Raw genomic sequence first — 24,333 nt, forward strand, 5'->3', positions numbered from 1 at the left:
AAGCAGAGGTTGCAGTGAGCTGAGATCGCGCCACTGCTCCAGCCTGGGTGACAGAGCAAGACTGTCTCAAAAAAAAAAAAGAAAAAAAAAAGAAAAAGAGAGAGAGAGAGTTGAGTTTGGGATACATCATGTTATGGTGACTCTGGGACATGTAGCAGTTGACTGACCAGTAGATAGTTAAAAATGCAAGTCTGGATCTTCTCTCGTGGAAGAGAATGTTGGAGCTAGAAATTAAAATCGGGGAGTTATCAACAGATTGGTAGACACAAAAGACATGAAGTAGAGAATGTGCATACAGGAGAGAAAGAGGCCTGAATCAAGCACCTGGGTTTGCAACAATTTGATCTTTATTTAGCTTTTTCATTGGTGCCATTGTTATTACCATTATGAGATAATATTTTATTTTTTTAATTATTTTTATTTTTTTAAAGACGGAGTCACACTCTATCACACAGGCTGAAGTGCAATGGCGTGATCTTGGCTCACTGCAGCCTCAACCTCCCTGTGCTCAGGTGATCCTCCCATCTCAGCCTCCCAAATAGCTGGGACTACAGGTGCGTGCCACCAGGTCTGGCTAAGTTTTAAATTTTTTGTACATACGGAGTCTCAGTATGTTGCCCAGGCTGGTCTTGCGCTCAGGCGATCCACCTGCCTTGGCCTCCCAAAATGCTAGGATTACAAGCCTGAGCCTCTGTGCCCGGCCATGAGTGAATATTGTAGAAAGCAGAGACAATGTGCCAGATGTTTGGAGTGAAAAGTATTTGGCTCCTGTTCTCTTAGGATAGACAATGCTACACACAATCACAAATCACAGGCTATAAGAGAGGTGACCCAATCCTGCGGGACACTTCAACATTCCAGATTTGAAGGGGAATGAGAGATCAGAACTGCAGGCCCCTTGTCTGAGCCCCCGAGTATGGTGGTCCATGTCACTCTACATGCAGCGGGCACTGTAAATATTTCACCTTCTCTAGACGACAGTAGTTCCTCGAGAACAGGAGCGCTGGGATAATGCATGTAAAGCTCTTAGCACAGTGTCTGGCGCTGCTTCGATGATGGCTATATTATTAATTCTCCTTATTCCTTTGAATTCTTGGCAAGAGCTGGCAGGGAACTTTGTACACATCAGGTACAAAAAAAAACCCATCCACGCAATCTAAGATCAAGAAGCTCTTGGCACTCTCTGACAGTCCTCGACAAAGCAGTTCCCCTTCTTTCTAACACAGTGAGGGTCCGTAAAGGAGATTATCCACAAGGACTAGCTGAGTGGATAAAAAGACAGACTAGCTGAGTGGCTGACCCTTCCAGACGACAGGCTGTCCCTCTTTACAATGGTGCCGCCCTTCCCAAAGTCGGCCTCAGCTTGGTCCTTGGCTGGAACCTTGTAGAAAAGTTTCTGGGTCAGCAGACCTCACAGGCAAGGGTCCCCTAGCTGGCCACCCCCAACCCTGCAAAGGCACCCACGCAAGAAAGCCGGGGGAGCCTCGTTAGCATTGCTGGAAAATCCTTTACACATCCCCGCTGCTTGGCCACTAGGCCGGCAGGTGTTCCAGCGCCAGCTCCCCCAGCCCGCCCCATCCCCCGCGCCCCGCGCTGCGGTTCCCTCTAGCAGGCCCGATCTGAGTGAGCCTGTGCTGAGTCGCTGAGCAGCCCGCTCTCCATGTGACTTCAGTTTCCGTCTGTTCCTTCCGCTAGTGCTAAAATAATCTGATGCCCCACAGAAAGGAGGTAGCCCAGCCCCGCGATCGGCTGCTCTCGAGGAGGCCGGAGCCCCCGGAGAGGATGCGCCCCGCGGAGCCGCCTGCGCCTGCGGGAGCCGTGAGTATTTCCTGCGTGGGGGCGTCCCCGGGGGACAGCCGGGGCCCTTCTCCAGGTGGGCGAGCTCGAGCGAGGTTGGGTGGTAGGAGGTCAGCGTCCGCGGCCCGCGGCTCAGGGCTGACGAGGAAGCTGTGGCTTGCTGCGTCCAGGCGCCGCCGCTCTTGTGCTGGGAGTGGGGGCTGCAGCTCTGGGTGGAGGTGGAAATACCTCCCTCCAGGAGCACTTAGAGCTGAAAAAGGTGGTGCGATGTAGTGGAAACCACGAGGGCTTCAGACCCAGACGTGGGTTTGAGTCCTGGCTCTGCAGGGAGCATGTGAGCAGACAGTTAAGGTTTCTGAGCCTCAGTTTTCTCATCTGCAAAATGGGAACAGAGATGCTCCCTCCCTGGGCTGGGCGGCTGGATATGATGAGACCGCTCTGTGCACACTCAGCATGCTGAGCACTGGGCTCTCCTTCCCTGTCCCACAACGTGGATTGAGAACCACTATTTCATAGATGAAGACACTAAGACTGGTTAACAGGAACACCTATTCACAGATGCCGTCCACGTGACAGGCCTGTCCAAGGCCTTGGGGATACAGCTGTGAAGATGTGCAAAGCCCCTTCTCCCACAGAACGTTTGTCCTTGGGAGATTCACTGGGGCTCTGTGACTTGGATCCTAGCCTAGCCTTAGCTCCGTGGCTTATCAGAGGGCGACTAAGACTCGGATGCTCTTCCGTAACCCTCCTGGCCTCTCCATGTGGGCAGGCTTCTGAAGGGGTCAGCGTACTTCCCCACGTACCCAGGAGCTAGACGGAAAGAAGTAAGGAGGCACTGGTGTGGCTTTGTGCTGCCTCTGAGAGAAGGTGAACACGTGCCAGTTGGTGGCTGGGACTGAAGGAAGCCGGATCGGGGTCCTAAGAATGGAGCCTCCGGACAGGGCCGGTCAGGGCTGTTGTGCTTCCGGAGGGGCTGAGGGGACCCCACTGGAGGCTTCTTCATGGTGGGCACAGCCTGTTAGGAGTCTGGGTGCTAGAAACATTCAGAGTCTATGGCCCTCCATCCTTTCCTGTGTGCTCCTCACCTGCCGGCTGTGACACACAGACTGTTCCTGTGGATGCTGAGGGTTTGCTGGGCTTTACATTTATAATACATATTTATTCTCCTCACACACCCCTTAGGTTTGTATGTGTATGCCTGAGAGTTCCTAAAGGAGATTATAGAATCATGGGCCCAGGAAAAAAACCTTAACTCCTGCCTTTAGGTTAAACAAAACAAAACAAAACAAACTCAGCTTCACAAAGAAGGCACTTTTTAAAAAATATATATTTACTTATTTATTTTTAGAGACAGGCTCTTGCTCTGTTGCCCAGACTGGAGTTCTGTGGCACGATCACAGATCACTGCAGCCTCAAACTCTTGGGCTAAAATAATCCTCCTGCTTCAGTCACCTGAGTAGCTAGGACAACAGGTGCACACCACCATGCCAGCTAATTTTTAAAATTTTTTTGTAGAGACAGGATCTTGCTATGTTGCCCAGGCTGGTCTCAAACTCCTGGGCTCAAGCAATCCTCCTGCCTTGGCCTCCCAAAGTGCTGGGAGTGTGGGCATGAGTCACCACACCCAGCTTTCATCTAATGAGTAACCTCATGGGAACTTCATGAAAACACATATAAACTTAATCTCTCATAGTTTTTAAATTCATCATCCAAGAGTTCCTGCTCTTTGATGATCAGACATACATGGTAGACGCCAAAACACAGAGCAGATGCCTAGTATCTTTGTTCTGGGGTGTGCATTAAGAATACATTGACCTGTCTGTCTCTAGTCTTGACTCTTTTGGAAGAGAGATGCTAGTACTGATGACAACCTGCATTCTGGCTGTGGTGTGCGTCCATACTGCAAAGTTGTGCACCAGACTCTCGTACGGACAATGCCTGTGCCTCACATCAGGCGCAGATCCATTTAGAGCCTCAGAAGTCAGGAGAGGGTGGACTTGCAACCACGACTGAAAACACTGTCTTTCTCAGGACATACTGTGTGTATAACACACTTAGAGATGTCTGTGCTCACTGATGCTTGTTGATGTGTCATTGCACATCAGTGACATTTATCATTTTTTTGCCTTTGGTGGAACTTCTTTATTATACTCACTTTCCTCCCAAACCATTTTTCTCAACTTCATCATGAAACAAATGTCATGTGGTCAGTCTGTGATGGGGCTCAGGGCTAGGTTAGGTGATGATTTCTGAAAGCTCAGAGACGTGAAGGAGAAAGGACATCAGTGCTTGGATCTTATAAGCCTCACGTGCAACAATAAACCCGAGTTCAAGAATCAGATTCTTAGATAGATTGGTTTGGTAGCAAATGACAAAAAACCAACTTAAATATGCTTCAGCAAAAAAAAAAAAAAAAAAAAAAAAGGATTTATTGTTTCAAATAACTGAAAAGTGTATGGGCAATAGTTTCAGGCATGCCTGAGTCCAAATGCTCAAACAGCATTGCCAGGAATCCATCTGTCTCCTTTCCTCAGCTTTGCCTTCCTCTCTGTGGGCCTCTTTACCAGGCAAGTCCCGGAGCTGGTGGCAAAGATGGCTGCCTGCAGCTCCAACTATATTCCTACCGGTTTGGCGTCTGAAACAGAAAGAGCAAGTCTCCTTTCCATGAGTTCTAGCAACTGCCCTTGGATTGATTCTTGTGGGATTGGCTTTTATGACGAGCCTGTGTTAGGAAAATTGAGTGCTCTCACGGGCCCAGCCTTATTCATAGGCCCCACCCTGGAACCAGGAGCTGGGATCAGACCCAAACATACAGACTTTTTAAGAAAGGAAAGGGGTTGGTTGCACAACAGTATAAGTGTACTTAACACTACTGAATTGTACACCTAAAAATGGTTAAGATGATCACTTTCGGCCGGGCGTGGTGGCTCATCCCTGTAATCCCAGCACTTTGGGAGGCCGAGGCAGGTGGATCAGAAGGTCAGGAGTTTGAGAGCAGCCTGGCCAAAATGGTGAAACCCCGTCACTACTAAAAATACAAAAATTAGCTGGGTGTGGTGGTGGATGCCTGTAATCCCAGCTACTCAGGAGGCTGAGGCAGGAGAATCACTTGAACCTTGGAGGCTGAGGTTGCAGTGAGCCGAGATGATTGTGCCATTGCACTCCAGCCTGAGCAACAAGAGCAAAACTCTGTCTCAAAAAAAAAAAAAAAGATAATCGCTTTCATGTTTTGTGTATTTTACTACAATTAAACATTTTCTAAAGAAAAAAAGGAAAGAAAGGGGGTGATTTTCTCAAAGGGGAATTGAGGAGTTGTTACCAGAAGGAGAAATGAATGTGAGTAGGCGAAACCAACCAACTTCCAGAGCGAATGGAGTCAGGTGCTGAGCCCAAGCCAATGTGTCTTTTCTCACTTTAATGCCTGAGGGATTTCAGAGTGAACAGAGTGAAGAAAGGAGGAAGTGGAACCTTGTCATGGTCCTCACCCACGAGGTGGGCGCGAGGAGCAGGCTGGTACTGGATAGGCTCAATGCGGCCACAAAGCCTGGTGAGGTCACAGGGACTCCCCTCCTCCAGCCCCAACCCAAAAGGTTGCCTAAGGCAGGTGCTGCGCCGTGTGCACCAAGCAACTTTCTGCTGCCACTTCCAAGAAAGAGAAGGACCGGGAGGGGATTTCTCCCAGGAGAGAGCACGTAAGGCTCCGTCTTTTCACCTGTCTGTTCTCAAGCAGGACCTAAGTGTCTCAGGCAGCCCCACACCCACAGTGCCTGGCAGAGGCCCATCCTGAGGTACACATCGTGTTCTCCTAAGCTCATGTCACTCCATTTCAGATGTCAACTGGGCACGGACTCCTGCTGATCCTCCCTACTGTCATTCACTCCTCTCCTGCTCCAGCCCTGATCCCTGAGGTCTCTTCTGCCCTTGCAGTGTCTCCCCTCTGTGGTCCTCAGACACCAAGGCTGAGCCCTTTCCCTCAGCCCTGCAGTGTCTCCCCTCTGTGGTCCTCAGACACCAAGGCTGAGCCCTTTCCCTCGGCCCTGCAGGGTCACCCTCTGTGGTCCTCAGACACCAAGGCTGAGCCCTTTCCCTTGGCCCTGCAGGCTCAGTGGGGAGCAGGGCTTTCCCTGCCTGGCCCTGGACCACCTCCTTCAACTTCAGCAAGTTAGTGGTCTCCCTGTCACCAGCCAGCCTGACACCCTGAGACCTCCCCATGGGCCTCCCCCAATGGCCTTTCTCTTGTTCTCAGTTATTGGGCCCCTCCTCAGGTCCTTAAGCTGCTGCTTCCATTCAGCTTCTCATCTCCTTCCAAATCCCCAGTTTTCTTGTAGGCTCTCTGGCTAGAGAATGTTAGAGCCATTTTGAAGGCCTCTGACAGCCCCCGTCTTGCTTTGTCTCCACAGAAGACCATGGTCCCATGATACACTCAGGGGTGCTGTTCAGAATATCAGGCACCGCATGGCACAGCTACTTGGGAGGCTGAGGCAGGAGAATTGCTTGTACCCTGGAGGCGGAGGTTGCAGTGAGCAAAGGTCACGCCACTGCACTCTAGCCTGGGTAACAGAGCGAGACCCCGTCTCAAAAAAAAAAAAAAAAAAAAAGTTAAATCCCTTGATATGCATTCTGAAATATTTAAAGGAAAGTATATCAATGACTGCAATGTACTCTGAAATGCATGATCAGGTGGGGCGCAGTGGCTCACGCCTGTAATCCCAGCACTTTAGGAGGCCAGGGCGGGAGTTTGAGACCAGTCTGGCCAACATGGTGAAACCCCATCTCTACTAAAAATACAAAAATTACCCGGGTGTGATGGTGATCTGTGGTGATCTGGTGCCTGTGATCCCAGCTACTTGGGAGGCTGAGGCAGGAGAATCTCTTGAACCCCTGAGGCAGAGATTGCAGTGAGTGGAGATCGCACCACTGCACTCCAGCCTGGCGACAGAGTGAGACTCTGTCAAAAAAAAAAAAAAAAAGAAAAAAGAAAGGTAGCGTGGGTGGTGCTGTGTGCCTGTAGCCCCAGCTACTCGGTAGCCCTAGGTGGGAGGACTACTTGAGGCCGGGAGTTTGAGGCTGTAGTGTGCTACAATTCCATCTGTGAATAACTACTGCACTCCAGCCTGGGCAACATAGCAAGACCTCTAAAAAAAAAAAAGGAGAAAGAAAGATGGACAGAAGGGTAGATAGATGGATAGATGTATGTTGTTGAGGAAAAGTTAAATGACTAACAGTACCTAGTAACTGTTCACATTCCTTGTCATGATCATAAAAAACAAATAATAAGAAATTAGAAAACTTCCATAGGAACTGTAACTACCTGTAATCCACTGTCATATGAATTACTGGGTTATTGCTCCACTGAACTATTAGTTTGTGATGAGGAGGTGATACCAGCACTGAGCCTGGCAGGATGAATAAGAGCTTTGCAGGCGAACAAGACCAGCGAAAGAGCCTTTCCCACAGAGGACAGAGCGTGTGGGCATGCGTGATTTAGTCAAGGATCGCAGGCAAACCAGGGTGGCTGGGGCTTGTGGTATTGAGGTTGAGTTGATGCAGAAGTCACAGACCTGGGTTTGAATTGTGGCTCTCACATTCTCTAGCTATATGGCCTAAACCTATGTGAGCCTCCATTGACCAAGTGTGAAATGGAGATGACAACATTTACCTGCTAGGATTTTTGTGGGAATTATATGTAAAGTACCTGGTATAGCCCGTGTTCCAAGGTGAGCACTCAGTAAGCGTGAGCTGTCACAGTGAAGAGCCTGGACAGAATCTGGGAGCAATTATGCAGACCTCGAACACCACTGAATTGACCTTTGAATCAGCCTCTTGTCAGGAATTCATATCCTTTCATTCTTCAATTGCACACTTTCTCAAGGAAACCCAGTAGTCGGGGTGGGGGGGATATATTTTCATTGTTTTCCCACTGTGGCCACTAAGCCGCTGTCATCACCCATAAAAAATCCCTGCCCACAGTCTACCATGGACCCTGGGTGCTCTCTTCTCCCCTGGACATCCCAGGGTCCACACGCTGCAGCTCCCAGGGGTGGGAGAAGGGACGAAAGCTCCTTCTCCTTCACTATATTTCCCTCAACACCAGCTTGCTGTTTGCACAGAGGAACTCTGCTTTCCCTTTGATTAATACACCACTTTGTCTCACTATAGAAAGCATCTCTCCCCCTCCAGTGGGGGAGTGTCCTCCTGCAGGCCTTGGTGGGGTCCCCCCGCACTGAACTTGAAGTCCAAACATTCCCTTATATTGACAAAGCCTTTTCACACACAGTGTCCCATTCAGTCTCGACACAACCCTGTGAGGCCATCAAGGCAAGTGCTGTCCTCCATGGCCACCACCAGAGCGAAGGAGCCAGACTTGGGCCCAGGTCTCCTTCCCCAGCCCAGGGTCCCTTCCTCTACACAGGTCCCACCTGCCCCTTCTTATCGAGAAGGGCGGTGGCAGGTAGTCACTCCCTCAGAAGTGAGCAGAGGCAACAAACTTGTGATACTGAAGGGAAATCAGATGCTAATGCGTTATGCGGTTGAGCACCTATCAGCAGAGATTGTGTGGGTCTCTCCTATAGAAAGGTGACACCGAGGACCCACCACCAGTCACCACCAGCATGCAAGGGCGAGGTGTCACCTCCCAGTGGGAGCAGGTTTGCATTTATTAAGACCTGTGGCCAGATGCAGCCTGTGGGCATGGAACAGGACGAGGTGAACTGACCTCTGCTGGCTCTACCAGGCTGATGCTGACCACGTAGGGAAGCCAGCTGGCTTATTTGTGGCCCTGAGGAAATGAGGGCTGAGCAGGGAGGTGCTCAAAGCAGGCTCCTCACACTGGCTGTCTGGAGTCGCTGTGGGAAGGGCCCAAGGGAAGAAGGGTTGCTGTCGCCTCTAAATCCCCCTCCAGGTGGAGGCAGAGCCTCATCCATTCCCAGAGAGTCTCTTGCCACAAGCCCCGGTAGAGCCCAAGCTGACCAGGAGTGCGAGGCTCGGGTGGGAACCGGAGATCTGCGTTTAACGAGTGCTGGGAACCATCGCACTGCCTTCGCCAAGCCGCCGTGTGCCTCTCATTTCACTTCTCTGGCCTGCATGTTCTTTTAGCAAACTTGGGGATTATACTACACATTCTGCTTTACACTTTCCTTTCCTTGATATTATTTTATTATGAACATCTTTCTGCGTCAATCAATATATTGCTAGCAAAGCATTTTTTATCACACCACGTCATTCCTATCATGTAGTTTTATCACAACTTATTTAGCCAGTGCTTCCATTATTGGACTTTTGATGGTTTCCACTTTTTTATTATTATTACTAATGTTACAATGAATATTCCTTTTAAAATATTTTTATGTACATTGTATTTCCTTGGGATAAATTCCTAGAAATTGAATCATTGAATCAAAAAGAATCCAGACTTTCAAGGTCTTTGATAAATTGTGCTAAATTGTTCTTCAGAAAAAGTGTGCCAATTTTCTGTTCTACCTGCAGGGTGTGAGACAGTTCTTAGGGGGGAAAAAGTCAAAACCATTGTATTGTCTATATTTTAACAAATTCATTATTAAGAGAAAGCTAGAGAAGCAAATCACAAGCTCTGAATTCACACATCACAATTCTAAATGTCTGTTGTTCTAATCCTCAATTTCAAGTTCTTGTTAATGCATCCACCATTTGAATATTTACTTTTTCAAAATATAGGAATGTATTAATTTACCAAAGATCACAATCAGTTCTTTGCTTTTTTTAAATTTTTTGAGACAGAGTCCCACTTCGTTGCCCGGGCTGGAGTGCAATGGTCTGATCTCGGCTCACTGCAACCTCTGCCTCCCAGGTTCAAATGATTCTCTTGGCTCAGCCTCCCGAGTGGCTGGAATTACAGGCGCCTGCCACTATGTTTGGCTAATTTTTGTATTTTTAGTAGAGACGGGGTTTCACCATGTTGGTCAGGCTGGTCTCAAACTCCTGACCTCAGGTGATCTGTTGGCCTTGGCCTCCCAGAGCGCTGGGATTACAAGCGTGAGCCACCGCGCCCGGCCACCTGGCTAATTTTTGTATTTTTAGTAGAGACGGGGTTTCTCTATGTTGGCCAGGCTGGTCTCGAACCCCTGATCTCAGGTGATCTACCCGCCTCGGACTCCCAAAGTGCTGGGATTGCAGGTGTGAGCCACTGTGCCCAACCTGTATTTCCATTTTTAACATAACAAATGTTTCCTAAGCACCTTTCTGAGAAGAGTGTTTGAAAAAGGTATGTTAATAATTCCTGGAAATATGGGGACAAAGATTACCATAATTTAACATCTCTTTTCAGGAACATTTATTTCATTTTCCTCATTTTTAAATGTGAGTACTTTAAAACTTACAGAAAAGTTTACAAGAAAGTACAATACTAAATTTACCGAGTAGTAATATTTTGCTTTTTACCGTCTCTATTGAGCCATTTGAAGGTAGGTTACATAAATTACGGACATCATGAAAGTTCCCTGTAAGTGCTTCAGCATGCATTTCCTAACAATAAAGGTGATGTCTTACATAACCACAGGCTTGTTATCCGACCTGCAGACATTATCAATAACCTCATATCATCTGCGCATCTGAAAACTCATCACTTAGTGCCTATCTAAATTTCCCCAATTGTCTCATATTTTTCTGTTAGAGATTCTTTAAAATTCAACATCCGGCCCAGCTCAGTGGCTCACGACTGTAATCCTAGCACTTTGGGAGGCTGAGTTGGGTGGATTACCTGAGGTCGGGAGTTCGAGACCAGCCAGACCAAAATGGAGAAACCCCATCTCTACTAAAAATACAAAATTAGCCAGGCATGCTGGTGCATGCCTGTAATCCCAGCTACTCAGGAGGCTGAGGCAGGAGAATCACTTGAACCCGGGAGACGGAGGTTGCAGTGAGCCGAGATTATGCCATTGCACTCCAGCCTGAGCAACAAGAGTGAAACTCTGTCTCAAAAAAAAAAAATTCCAACATCCACTCAAGGTTGATTCACTGCACTTGGTTAAATGCTTCTTAGTCACTTGTAATCTAGAACAGCCACCCCCAGCCCCACCCCAGCCTTTCTTTGATTTTGAAGACTGACTCTTGAGAAGTCCAGGCCAGTTACCTTGCAGGATGTCTTACAGCCCGGATCTGTCAGAGGCTTTCCTCATGACTGGATTCAGGGCAAGTGTTTCTGGCAGGCGTTCCACCAGGACAGTACCCTGTTTCTTAAGGCACCACACTCAGAGGCTCAGAATGGCAGGAGCTCTCACCATGGGGGTGTTGAGTTTGGACATTTGGTGAAAGCTGAGGTCATCCTAATGTTTTGCTAAGAATCAGAGAGACCAGAGCTGCTTGCTTGAGACTTCCCAGTGCTTCCTGGAGAAGGGACTTTTGGAAGTGGTCACAGACTGGGGGTTGGTTTTGTTCTGTATCATCTGTTCTCGGTGGTCTGTGACCAGCTGCCCTTCCCATTCCCCCGGATCCCAGATGCAATTGCTCTTTTTCTCGCAGTCAAAGGCAGACCCCCTTTCTCATGGAGCCCTCCATCTGGCACTGTGTGCCCTTGTGTGTCCATGAGTGTCGCTGTCACACATTTACACGCTGCACCTGTGCGCAGTCTGCCTCTGGAGAGCCCTCCCCCAGACCCAGGGAGAAATATTTGTTTCTACCATAGAGTGCCCCGAGAGCTGCCCACTTTCTCCAGGAGACCTCTTTCCGTAAAGCTTTTTCAGCTTCTCTGATTACTTTGAGGAGAAAATTCTTAACTACGTGGTAACATACGTATGGCACTTGCTCAGAGCGCCTTTAGCAGAGAGGTTCCGGTCCCAGCTCTGGCAGCAGCTGCTCACATAGTAGCAGTCAGGGGAGGTGGGGGTGGGGATGGTGAGTTGTCCCAGCAGCCCCAACAAGGAGAGGCTGTCACTCTGGCCGGGATAACAATTCAGATATCCAGCGTGCACCTGAATAGTAGAAATCCGGCATCCTTTTCTAAAAACAAAACAATAGCAAAATTCAGATCTGAGCTACTCTGTAGCATTTCCTTTTTTAGAAACAGTCTCACTCTGCTGCCCAGGCTGGAGTGCAATGGCGTGATCTCGGCTCACTGCAACCTCTGCCTCCTGGGTTCAAGATTCTTCTGCCTCAGCCTCCTGAGTAGCTGGGATTACAAGCATCCGCCACCATGCCCAGCTAATTTTTGTATTTTTAGTAGAGACAGGGTTTCACCAGGTTGGCCAGGCTGGTCTCAAACTCCTGACCTCAGGTGATCCACCTGCCTCGGCCTCCCAAAGTGCTGGGATTACAGGTGTGAGCCACCACGCCCGGCCATTTTTGTACTTTTTTTTTTAGAGAGGCAGGGTTTTGCCACCTTGCTCAGGCTGGTCTCGAACTCCTGAGACCCAGCGACCCCTCACTCCTTGGCCTCCCAAAGTGCTGGGATTACAGGTGTGAGCCACCGCACCTGTTCGCAAACAAACATAATTTCTAAAACAAAGGAGACTCTTTGCAGCGGCTATATGTTCTTCTTCCTCACTGTCAGCATTCTCTTGTTGCAGAATACAACCTCCGTTCATGTTGTTTTTATGAATGAATCTTTTTACCACTTTCTTACTATGACCAGGTCTGGAGGCAGAAAATCATGTTGTCTTCTCTGCCTAAAAAGCAACACCACATCTTCATAGACAAGGCTGGCTATGGAGTAGACTCACAGCATTCCATGAGAACTAGTTAGAATGCGGCAGTGTTCCAAATGGGCCAAACCTTGTCAAGTCAGGAGCAACAGGCAGCTCAGGGTCCCAGGAACACTCACCAGCTGGCAGCCCCTTGGGAAGCGGCTGGGCTTTCCACCTTTCCTGCATGCTGGGTACACGCTGGCTTAGATGCCCTCTTACAGCTGCAGGCGCTGTGGCGTGGTCCTCAGCCCTGAGGATGTGTGGGGGGAGAGGAAGCAGTCCTATGCGCGCAGGGGATGAGTCACGGGATTTTGCAGAGATATGGCAAGAGGATTGTTTATCTTGGACTCTTTGCAGTGCCATGGCTCTGAGGAAGCTCTCTGCAGCTACACACTCTAGGAAGAGTGTTTCTCAACCTCAGTGGTCACTATTTTGAAAGCCTTTTAATTCTTTACAGTCATTACATACTTCTAATTTAGCACTGGGTCTTGGCCATTCTCACATGATTGTATTAGTCAGGGTCCAACCAGGAAACGGAAACTGCCCAGATTATTTAAGACAGAGGATATTTAATGCAAGAAAGTGGCAACAGATGGTGGAAAAGGCTGAGAAAGCAAGCAGCAAATGAATAGTCAATACAGCGATGAGCAGCTTCAGGAAGCTTCTTATCCTCACCTAGGTAGGGTGAGGACAAGAGGAGGAGGTGGGCCAGGCACCATGGCTCACACCTGTAATCCCATCACTTTGGGAGGTCAAGGCGGGTGGATCACCTGAGGTCATGAGTTCGAGACCAGCCTGGCCAACATGGTGAAACCTCATCTCTACTAAAAATACAAAAATTAGCCGGGCGTGGTGGCAGGCACCTGTAGTCCCAGCTACTAGGGAGGCGGAGGCAGGAGAATTGTTGAATCCGGGAGGCAGAGGTTGCAGTGAGCCGAGATCGCAACATTGTACTCCAACCTGGGCACCAAGAGCAAAACTCTGTCTCAAAAAACAAAACAAAACGAACAAAAACAAAGAGGAGGAGGTGGTGTCACCAGAGCCTAGGGGTCAGCGGAAGAAACTCTAGGATGTCTGTGTCCAAGGCAGAGGAAGGGAGAGAAATACGCTGGATTCTTTCTGCCCTCTGCTGTCTGACCTCCCAGGAGGAGTGTCTTCCATTGACTAAACCAGCAGAGTTTGTGGCAGGTGACAGCAGTTTGAGGCCAGGTGACAGCAGAGTTTGAGATTCAGAACCTTCAGAAGTCAGAGCCCTGCCACACTGAGGAGAGCAGGGAAGGGGAAGGCGCAGCTCTGGGGACAAACCACTGTCAGCCAGCATAGTCATCTGTGCCCAGGGCTAGCCTTGCTCTGCAATTTATGAATGTAGAGTTTTTAATGGAAGCTTCCTGCATACATTTTACACGTCTAGTTGGTATAATTCATCCTTCCAGCCACACTACTCAAGCCTTTGTTTTAGACTTTGTGTAGCTGTTGAACTACCTTGGAGATTACACAGGAATAACCAGCACTCAGTCAACTCACTGGTGTTTGGAACTCACAAGTAATAATTAATAATTGTGTTACTCACTACCTTTACAGCCACAAAGCCCTTTCACATTCATGAGACTGGTTTATTCTCATGCAACTCTGGAATAATTATTATTACTCCCATTTTGTAGACGGATTCTCTGAGTCTTGGAGACTTTGTCAGAATTCCTGAAGGACAAATAACAAATAACAGAGGCAGAATTCAAACTCTGGTCTGCTTGGTTCCAAATTCCATGATCTTCCCATGATATCCTGCTGCTTCCTGCCAGAAGGAGCTATACCCAGGGCCACAGCAAGAGTTTTTATCTGGGCTGGTTGGCTGAGTTTAGGAGGAAGGAGAGGATATGTTTTAAACTTGCAAAATTCTTGATGACCCATAAATTAAAATGCCCATCCTGAGTGTGACACGAAGCCTAGCTTGCCTTCCAGTCTGAAGGTTACCTTTTCACTGAAGGACCTGCACTCTTGCCCCTTACATGTCTAGATTCAGTTCTTCAATATACAGGGCTGGCTCTTCTAGAAAGGTCGGAGTCACAGCAGCAGGTACCACCCCACGCCTGTCAGAGGCGGCCAGGGAGGAAGGGAGGGTTCTTACCTCCCCATCTCCCCTCAATAAAATTCAGGATGCCCAGTGAAGTTTGAATGTCAGATAAACAATTTGTTAGTATAAGGATGTATCTAGCATTGAAATGATGCCTTGTAATTTACTAAATCTGAAACTGTGCAAACTTATCTCATGGTGGGCAGTGGTGGTGATCCAAGGTTTCAGGGGCGTGGGGGTGGGGAAGGGTGCTGGGGGGATCCTGAGGTCAGGAACCCGTACACTTCTGCTTCTGCCCTCTCTCCCCTGTGCCAGCCACATCGTAATGATTCCTGTGTGGGTGCAGAGGCAGAAGTGGGTCTGGAAGGGGATTCCCAGTGTGTGGCAAGTTCTGGTGAATTCTGCATTGGAAGTTCTCTCTGTAGTAAGGGGAGTTGGCCTGGCCTGAAGTGAAAGCTGGCTTACCCGGTTTCATTTAGCTCTTCAATTAGTCTGTTTGCACTGGTGAGCATTCAAATCTGATCAAGAAGGTAAAATGAGCCTTCAAGATCCCTAAATGCATTTGAAGAAAGGAAAGAGGAGGCCCCTGAGTGGCTAGAGCGAGCAGGTAGGGTGAGCTGGTGCCGCTGGCCCAGGAGAAGATGGGAGGACAGACACTGGGCCTCCGGTAGGTGTCAAGGAAGGGGGCAGATGGAATGCTGGGGCCAGCTCTTGTCTCTGGGTCTGCAGAAGGCAGAGCTGGGGGCATACACTGGGCGTCAGGTCCCCAGCAGAGCAGCAGTGAGTGCAGCCTCGCTGCTGGGAGAAACTGCCCTGCTCATTCATCGGAGCTCGGGGAGTGAGGCAGGGCTGCTCTTAGCCCTGCCACTAAATTCATCCACAACCTTGAGTAGTATCTCTGGGCCTTTGTTCACCTGGCAGATGTGATGAGTATATTGCATTTCCCTTATGGCTCCTCTTAGTTCTGAATCTCTGCTGGTGCGTGTATACCTTCAAGCCTTCTCATTACTGCTGTTCTGTGTGCACTGGCCAGGCAAGCGGGCTGGCAACCACGTTTCGTTAACCACCTTTATTCTACCCAAAGATTGTTTCTTCATTTTCCCCTCCGTTTTTCCCCGTGTCCAAGCAAAATATCAAACCTCTTTTTTCAAAGGGTCATAGTCAAATGAGTTAACCAAAGAGATCAACGCTTTTGTAACAGCCTCACATCAGCAGCTGATGAGTAACTCTGTGGGACTGAGGCCCCCATCCGTGTTTCCGTCCCAGTCCACTCTCCAATTGTTCATTCATTCACTCAGCAAGTACTTACCGAGCTCATGGGATGCATCAGGCCGACTGGAACTGGAGGCAGGAAAACTTCAGCAGAATTACAAAATATGGGAAACTCCAGGTGACTGGAGGCCTGGTCACTCAAGCTTTTTGCTTCTCCCTTCTGTGCTGGACTCACTGAAGTGTAGCGTTCAGCCACCCGTCCATCAAGTGGTAGAGGCAAAAGAAAATTGAGTTCTTGTCAACAGTTTCAGTGAAAGGCTGGAAGTCTTGGCTAAATGGAGGTATTTGAGTAACCTGTGGGCTGCACCTCTATGGAGCTCCAAGACCACATAGAACTGGAACTGGCTCCTTCTCTCAAGAATACAAACAGCCCTCTGGGATGCCCTTCTCTGACTTACCTCTTCCCTGCTCTCTGTCAACAGGGCTGCCCTTGAGATGGAGTTGCTGCCCCTTTGGCTCTGCCTGGGTTTTCACTTCCTGGCAGTGGACTGGAGGGACAGAAGCGGAACGGCCACAGCAGCTTCCCAGGGGGGCTGCAAGTTGGTGAGTTTTCCCTTGAACCCTGATCTGTCGGCTGCTCCTGTCCCGACAAGGCTTGGTCCATTCGGAAAGCTGACGGATTGTCCATCAGGAAGCGCAGAGAATGAAGGAGGCTGAGTCGCTCTGTGCCTGCCTAGCACGGGGCCATGTGCAGCTGCTCTTTAACCACAGGATTTTAAGATGCTGCCTGGGAAGAGCCAGGCAGTCCCTGCCCCACCCTTCTCACGCCTGCCGAGGATAGGAGGCATCCGAGACCAGCCTAGGGCAGCCTCTTGGAACAAGAGCAACTTGTTAAAAATCTGGATGATTCAGGCCGGGTGCGGTGGCTCAGGCCTGTAATCCCAGCACTTTGGGAGGCTGAGGCAGGCAGATCACTTGAGCCCAGGAGTTGGAGACTAGCCTGGGCAACATGGTGAAACCACATCTCTACAAAATACAAGAATCAGTCAGGTGTGGTGGCACACACCTATAGTCCCAGCTACTTGGGAGGCTGAGAGGTAAGGATGGCTTGAGCCTGGGAAGTGGAGGTTGCAGTGAGCTGAGATCATGCCCCTGCACTCCAACCTAGGTGATGGAGCCAGACCTTGTCTTAAAAAAAAAAAAAAAAAAAAAAAAAAAAGCCAGGCGCGGTGGCTCACACCTGTCATCCCCGCGCTTAGGGAGGCCAAGGCCGGCAGATCACCTGAGGTCAGGGGTTTGAGACCAGCCTGGCCAACATGGTGAAACCCCGTCTCCACTAAAAACACAAAAATTAGCTGGGTGTGGTGGTGCATGCCTGTAATCCCAGCTACTCGGGAAGCTGAAGGAGGAGAATCACTTGAACCCGGGAGGCGGAGGTTGCAGTGAGCTGAGATCACACCCCTGCACTCCATCCTGGGTGACAGAGTGAGACTCTTTCAAAAAAAGAAACAAAAAAAACAAAACAAAACAAAAACTGGATGACTGAGCTGCACCAATGGTATGAGAATCTCTGGGTGAGGTGCATGAAAGCTGGAGAAGCCTGCCTCGGAGTTTGTGGACGAGTCGACCTCTAAGGCTTATGTAGCTGCAGGGAGGGCTTGCTGCCATGCTGCACTGCAGAGCAGCAGCCTGGACCACGCTCAGGCTAAGAAGATCCAGAGGGTGGATACCCAAGCCTTTACAGGTGCCTTCTCTAGGGCTTTCAGCCTAGATGTGAAAATAGACTTGGGTCCAAACTGAGAAATTTCCAGTAATTTTCCCCTTCATCTATATAACAATGATATCAAAAGTCTGCTCAAGAAACACATATTTAGGCTGGGTGCATGGCTCACGCCTGTCATCCCAGCACTTTGGGAGGCCGAGGTGGGCAGATCACGAGGTCAGAGGTCAAGACCAGCCTGGCCAACATAGTAAAAACCTGTCTCTACTAAAAACACAAAAATGACCCAGGCATAGTGGCGCGTGCTTGTAGTCCCAGCTACTCGGGAGGCTGAGGAAGATCGCTTGAACCTGGGAGGCAGAGGTTACAGTGAGCTGACATCGTGCCACTGCACTCCAGCCTGGGTGACAGAGTGATACTCCATCTCAAAAAAAACCAAAAAAACCCCACATATTTAATAAACATTTCTTGAGCCATATTATATACTAGGCACTGGGAAGACAAATTGGATGTCAGGGCTAACACTTACATTCAAATACGTATTCTTAAAGCATAGCTGTCACGGTTTTTAACCTCTTTTAGTGGTAACCTATAACCACTGTGCTAGAGTCTATTCCAATATGACATAGAGGTTACGAGCTAGACTGGCCTGGTTTAAACCCAGCCCCACCCTTAGCTGGTGACATTGGGGCCACTCTAGGTCATAGTTTCTCCGTCTGTAGAATATATACGTAATAATAACATCTACCAGTAACATCATGCTATCTTGACTGATGATTAAATGGGTTAATACATGTAAAGCACTCAGGACAGTGCCTGGTAGGTAGTCAGTGCTATGCGTTTTATCCGTTATCACTCATATTATTATTAATCTCTGCTATGTTTGTCCTCCAGCATTCTCTTACAGAGGCAATAAAGGATTAACTACACAGTAGTTATTCAGGGGTTACCAGGCACAGGAGGAGGAGAGATAAATGAACAGCCTTTCGGAGTCCAGGCTAGACCCTCTGCTTGACACTTTCTGGCCCAGTGGGCAGGAGCAGAGAATTGACTGCCAGGAAGCCCAAAGAGTGGGTTTCCTGCGGCTCTTCCGAGTTGAGGACTGAGAATTGGAGAGTCTGGGTGCCCTCCACTGGCCCTCATCACATTATCCGTTTGACCTTATTAGAAAGTGGACGTTGGCCAGGTGTGGTGGCTCACACCTGTAATCTCAGCACTTTGGGAGGCCGAAGCAGGCAGATCACCTGAGGTCAAGAGTTTAAGACCAGCCTGACCAACATGATGAAAGCCTGTGTCTACTAAAAATACAAAAATTAGCCAGGCATGGTGACAGGCGCCTGTGATCTCAGCTACTCAGGAGGCTGAGGCAGGCAAATCGTTTGAACCCAGGAGGCCGAGGTTGCAGTGAGCTGAGATGGAGCCACTGCACTCCAGCCTGGGTGACAGAGCAAGACTCCATCTCAAAAAAAAAAAAAAAAAAAAGAAAGAAAGAAAAGGAAAGTGGACATGGTAAGCTTTTCTGGGATGGCCATAGGGTCCTTCTACATCACTTCAGCGGGGCCACAAGGAATTGCAGAGGTGGGACCCACGACTGCAGCAGCTGTGGTAGAACAGCACCCCATAGCGTGAAGAAAGCCCCTGACCACAACATTCTCCAGTGAGTCCGCACGCAGGGAGGAGCGCAACACCCACTCACACAAAGACACACACCTGGCCGGGTGCGGTGGCTCACGCCTGTAATACCAGCACTTGGGGAGGCCAAGGCAGGTGGATCACCTGAGGTCAGGGTGGCCAACATGGCAAAACCCTGCCTCTACTAAAAATACAAAATTAGCCTGGTGTGGTGGTATGCGCCTGTAATCCCAGCTACTTGGTAGGCTAAGGCAGGAGAATCGCTTGAACCTGGCAGGCAGAGGTTGCAGCAAGCCAAGATGGCGCCATTGCACTCCAGCCTGGATGACAAGAGTGAGACTCCATCACACACACAAAAAAAGATATAAGCTGTCTTCCAGAGTAATTTGTAATTATAAGGCAATCCAAATCAAAATACCAAAGAGGGAAGGGGGATGTGGAAAGAACTTGGCAAATCCTTTCTAATGTTCATCTGGAAATTAGAGAAACCCAAATGCTCAACAATAGGAGATGATTAATTAGATCATCCTAATAATTATAGCTAACATTTATTAAGCACAGTAAATGTGTTTCACATAAACAGTCACACTTGATCCTGAAAAAAAAGCTATGCAAAAATGACGAGTATAATTTCGGTTTTACAGGCAGGGTAATGGAGGTCTCTTTTGATTCCGTAACCATCCAGAGGTCACCCATTTGATCAAAAGCATTGACCCTGGAACCCTTGCTCTCAACCACTGTGCTATTCATGAAATGAATGCATATGCTTCCTAAAAAGATTATGATCACATTTATTTGTACTGCCAAGGCAATAACTCTGTCATATGTTATTGACAGGGGGACAAAAATAGGTTACTGAACAGTTTGCACAGTATGGTCTTATTTTTGTTTTTTAGACAAAGGTAGGTAATATCTTAGGAAAGATCCAGAAAGACATGGAACAGAAGGTGACTGGTATTTCTCTGAGACAGAGGCTGAGGTGACAGAAGAGTTTAGCTTTCCATATGTCAATATGCTATCAATGTTTAATTATTGGAAGGCTTTATTTTAATTATCAGATAAAGAACGCGAGGGTCCAAGAAATTCCACTGCTAGTGGTGGTAGAGCCGAGATTCAGACTTGAGTCTGTCCTCCAAACCTGTGCTTCTTCTAACCTCTCTCTCGGGATTTTCCTCCTCTGTTGCCCTGCTGCACTTGCCCTCTGGGATTGAGCCCACAATTGTAGGCAACCACTGCCCTTGTATTACTGACGAACTTGTACAAAGGAATGCCATTGCTCCTCTATCTTATCACTTAAAACTTCTTTCTGGCCAGGCACGGTGGCTCACGCCTGTAATCCCAGCACTTTTGGGAGGCCGAGGCGGGCAGATCACCTGAAGTCAGGAGTTCGAGACCAGCCTGGCCAACATGGTGAAAACCCGTCTCTACTAAAAATACAAAAAAAGTTAGCTGGGCATGGTGGCATGTGCCTGTAATCCCAGCTACCTGGGAGGCTGAAACAGGAGAATTGCTTGAACCCAGGAGGCAGGGATTGCAGTGAGCTGAGATCACACCATTGTACGCCAGCCTGGGTGACAGGGCAAGACTTCATCTCAAAAAAACAAAAAACAAAAAAATCATTTTTGTCCTAGACACCTAAATGACATCCTATGGCTGATGGTTGTTTTTGCCAATTTTGCAAAACACGGGGCTGAATTAAAGTATCCTGCACGTGTGCTTTCTGCAGTGTGAGCAGGGTGGCCTCGTCTCTCCTGCCTCCTTATTCTGCATGATCAGAGTAGAACCCTGTTTAGGAAAAGCACTGAACTGGGCTTTCAGAGCCCTGGGCTCCAGTCCCAGCACGGCCACTGGCTCTTCACTTCTCCCCTCCAGACCCACTTTACTTCCCTGTACAATTCAGGATGGTGAAAGCTCTCACGTCCTTTTTTTTTTTTTTTTTTTTTTTTGAGATGGAGTCTTGCTCTGTCGCCCAGGCTGGAGTGCAGTGGCGCCATCTCGGCTCACTGCAACCTCTGCCTCCTGGGTTCAAGCAATTGTCTGCCTCAGCCTCCGGAGTAGCTGGGATTACAGGTGTCCACCACCACACCTGGCTAGTTTTTTGTATTTCCTGTAGAGACAGGATCTCACCATGTTGGCCAGGCTGGTTTCGAACTCCTGACCTCAAGTGATCCACCTGCCTCGGCCTCCCAAAGTGCTAGGATTACAGGCATGAGCCACCGTGCCTGGCCTTGTCTATCCTATTTTTAAAATGAACATCTCTAGAGCCATCCCCAGCAGTTACAGGGACAGTCTGATAAGTGAACTAAGTTTCTGTGCATAAATGCCTGCCTCTGGGCCTCCTCCCTGCTGACCAGTGTGGTTTTGGCCGCAGGTGGGTGGAGCCGCTGACTGCCGAGGGCAGAGCCTTGCTTCGGTGCCCAGCAGCCTCCCGCCCCACGCCCGGATGCTCATCCTGGATGCCAACCCTCTCAAGACCCTGTGGAATCACTCCCTCCAGCCTTACTCTCTCCTGGAGAGCCTCAGCCTGCACAGCTGCCACCTGGAACGCATCAGCCACGGCGCCTTCCAGGAGCAAGGCCTCCTGCGCAGCCTGGTCCTGGGGGACAACTGCCTCTCGGAGAACTACAAAGAGACGGCAGCCGCACTCCACGCCCTGCCGGGTCTGCGGAGGCTGGACTTGTCAGGAAACTCCCTGACGGAGGACATGGCAGCCCTCATGCTCCAGAACCTCTCCTCGCTGCAGTCCGTGTCCCTGGCGAGGAACACCATCATGCGGCTGGACGACTCTGTCTTCGAGGGCCTGGAGCGTCTCCGGGAGCTGGATTTGCAGAGGAACTACATCTTTGAGATTGAGGGAGGCGCTTTTGATGGCCTGACTGAGCTGAGACACCTCAACCTGGCCTTCAATAACCTCCCCTGCATCGTGGACTTCGGGCTCACGCAGCTGCGGCTCCTCAACGTCAGCTACAACGTCCTGGAGTGGTTCCTTGCGACCGGGGGAGAGGCTGCCTTTGAGCTGGAGACGCTGGACCTGTCTCACAACCAGCTGCTGTTTTTCCCGCTGCTGCCCCAGTACAGCAAGCTGCATACCCTCCTGCTGCGCGACAACAACATGGGCTTCTACCGGGACCTGTACAACACCTCGTCGCCAAGGGAGATGGTGGCCCAGTTCCTCCTCGTGGACGGCAATGTGACCAACATCACCACCGTCAACCTCTGGGAAGAATTTTCTTCCAGCGACCTCGCAGATCTCCGCTTCCTGGACATGAGCCAGAACCAGTTCCAGTACCTGCCAGATGGCTTCCTGAGGAAAATGCCTTCCCTCTCCCACCTGAACCTCAACCAGAATTGCCTGATGACGCTTCACATTCGGGAGCACGAGCCCCCCGGAGCGCTCACCGAGCTGGACCTGAGCCACAACCAGCTGTCGGAGCTGCACCTGGCTCCGGGGCTGGCCAGCTGCCTGGGCAGCCTGCGCTTGTTCAACCTGAGCTCCAACCAGCTCCTGGGCGTCCCCCCTGGCCTCTTCGCCAATGCCAGGAACATCACTACACTTGACGTGAGCCACAATCAGATCTCACTTTGTCCCCTGTCAGCTGCCTCGGACCGGGTGGGCCCCCCTAGCTGTGTGGATTTCAGGAATATGGCATCTTTAAGGAGCCTCTCTCTGGAGGGCTGTGGGCTGGGGGCATTGCCAGACTGCCCATTCCAAGGGACCTCCCTCACCTACTTAGACCTCTCAAGCAACTGGGGGGTTCTGAATGGGAGCCTCGCCCCACTCCGGGATGTTGCCCCCATGTTACAGGTCCTGTCTCTCAGGAACATGGGCCTCCACTCCAGCTTTATGGCGTTGGACTTCTCTGGGTTTGGGAATCTCAGGGACTTAGATCTGTCGGGAAATTGCTTGACCACCTTCCCAAGGTTTGGGGGCAGCCTGGCCCTGGAGACCCTGGATCTCCGTAGAAACTCGCTCACAGCCCTTCCCCAGAAGGCTGTGTCTGAGCAGCTCTCGAGAGGTCTGCGGACCATCTACCTCAGTCAGAATCCATATGACTGCTGTGGGGTGGACGGCTGGGGGGCCCTGCAGCATGGGCAGACGGTGGCCGACTGGGCCCTGGTCACCTGCAACCTCTCCTCCAAGATCATCCGTGTGACGGAGCTGCCCGGAGGTGTGCCTCGGGACTGCAAGTGGGAGCAGCTGGACCTGGGCCTGCTCTACCTCGTGCTCATCCTCCCCAGCTGCCTCACCCTGCTGGTGGCCTGCACTGTCATCGTCCTCACTTTTAAGAAGCCTCTGCTTCAGGTCATCAAGAGCCGCTGCCACTGGTCCTCTGTTTACTGACCTGGCTGTGTGCCAAGACTCGAAATTCGGTCTGCACACAACAGGATGCTTTCTCTGCCGGCTTTCAAGATGTGATGCAGAGGCCAAGTCTGACGAATTGAAGTTTCAATTAAAATTTAACATGTTTCCATTCCTCATCGTCCACCCCCCCACACCGCCCAAGTTCTTTTTCCATCATTATAATTCATCCTATTATCTTGGTAAAATATTTATTAAGTGACTTTTTTAGAAATAAAAGGCAACGTGTCTCATATTTTTTAAATTAAATGCAGCCTGTGTGTGTGTGTTTTTTTTTATTGTTCCTTCGTGGTTTCCCTTGGATTATTTTGTGGTGTCCTCCCCTTGGTGACATCCATGGAGCCGAAAGGGTAGCAATTCAATGCAACCTACTGGAAAAAGCACTCCAAGAGCAGGTGCTAGAGATGGTGAGTCAGTGCCCTGGGGATTCATCAGGGACAAGGATTTCATAGCACAACAACAATAACAACAAAGAATTTCAAAGCACAGCTGGAGGATCTGACATAAGATCATAAGATGAGGTCTCTCACCTGCTGTGTGACTGGCCACTGCCGTCAGAACGGTCCTGTGATCCCAGCACTTTGGGAGGCTGAGGCGGGTGGATCACCTGAGGTCAGCCATTCGAGACCAGCTTGGCCAACATGGTGAAACCCCGTCTCTACTAAAAATACAAAAATTAGCTGGGTGTGGTGGCGGGCGCCTGTAATTAATCCCAGCTACTTGGGAGACTGAGACAGGAGAATTGCTTGAACCCAGGAGGCGGAGGTTGCAGTGAACTGAGATCACACCACAGCACCCCAGCCTGGGCAATGGAGCAAGACCCCGTCTCAAAAAATAAACAAATAAATAAAATAATGGACCTCTAGCTGGGCCCTCTCCAGGTGCC

At 49.7% G+C, this 24,333-nt stretch overlaps 1 protein-coding gene and 1 long non-coding RNA gene across 2 annotated transcripts; one reads left to right on the plus strand and one right to left on the minus strand.

The window, feature by feature from the left end:
- The first annotated feature begins 1,590 nt into the window (after positions 1–1,590).
- On the plus strand, positions 1,591–23,696 carry NRROS (negative regulator of reactive oxygen species). The gene is made up of 3 exons (XM_009239689.4): positions 1,591–1,818; positions 16,218–16,338; positions 21,459–23,696. Exons 2-3 carry the CDS (start codon positions 16,231–16,233, stop codon positions 23,427–23,429), a joined length of 2,079 nt encoding a protein of 692 aa, XP_009237964.4. The 5' UTR covers positions 1,591–1,818; positions 16,218–16,230; the 3' UTR covers positions 23,430–23,696.
- LOC134761121 (uncharacterized) lies at positions 10,091–12,729 on the minus strand. The gene is made up of 2 exons (XR_010139396.1): positions 12,590–12,729; positions 10,091–11,769 (listed from the first exon to the last, which is right to left on the minus strand). It is a non-coding gene; the product is annotated as an uncharacterized LOC134761121 (long non-coding RNA).
- Positions 23,697–24,333: the final 637 nt, after the last annotated feature.

This window comes from Pongo abelii, chromosome 2 (assembly GCF_028885655.2).
Source record: "Pongo abelii isolate AG06213 chromosome 2, NHGRI_mPonAbe1-v2.0_pri, whole genome shotgun sequence".
NCBI lineage: Eukaryota > Metazoa > Chordata > Mammalia > Primates > Hominidae > Pongo > Pongo abelii.

What these genes read in the sequence shown, in the direction of transcription:
- NRROS (XM_009239689.4), top strand. Translation starts at nt 16,231, where the DNA reads ATGGAGTTGCTGCCCCTTTGGCTCTGCCTGGGTTTTCACTTCCTGGCA. An exon ending in CCCAGGGGGGCTGCAAGTTG is followed by an intron (nt 16,339 to 21,458) that starts GTGAGTTTTCCC and finishes TTTTGGCCGCAG; the next exon opens with GTGGGTGGAGCCGCTGACTG.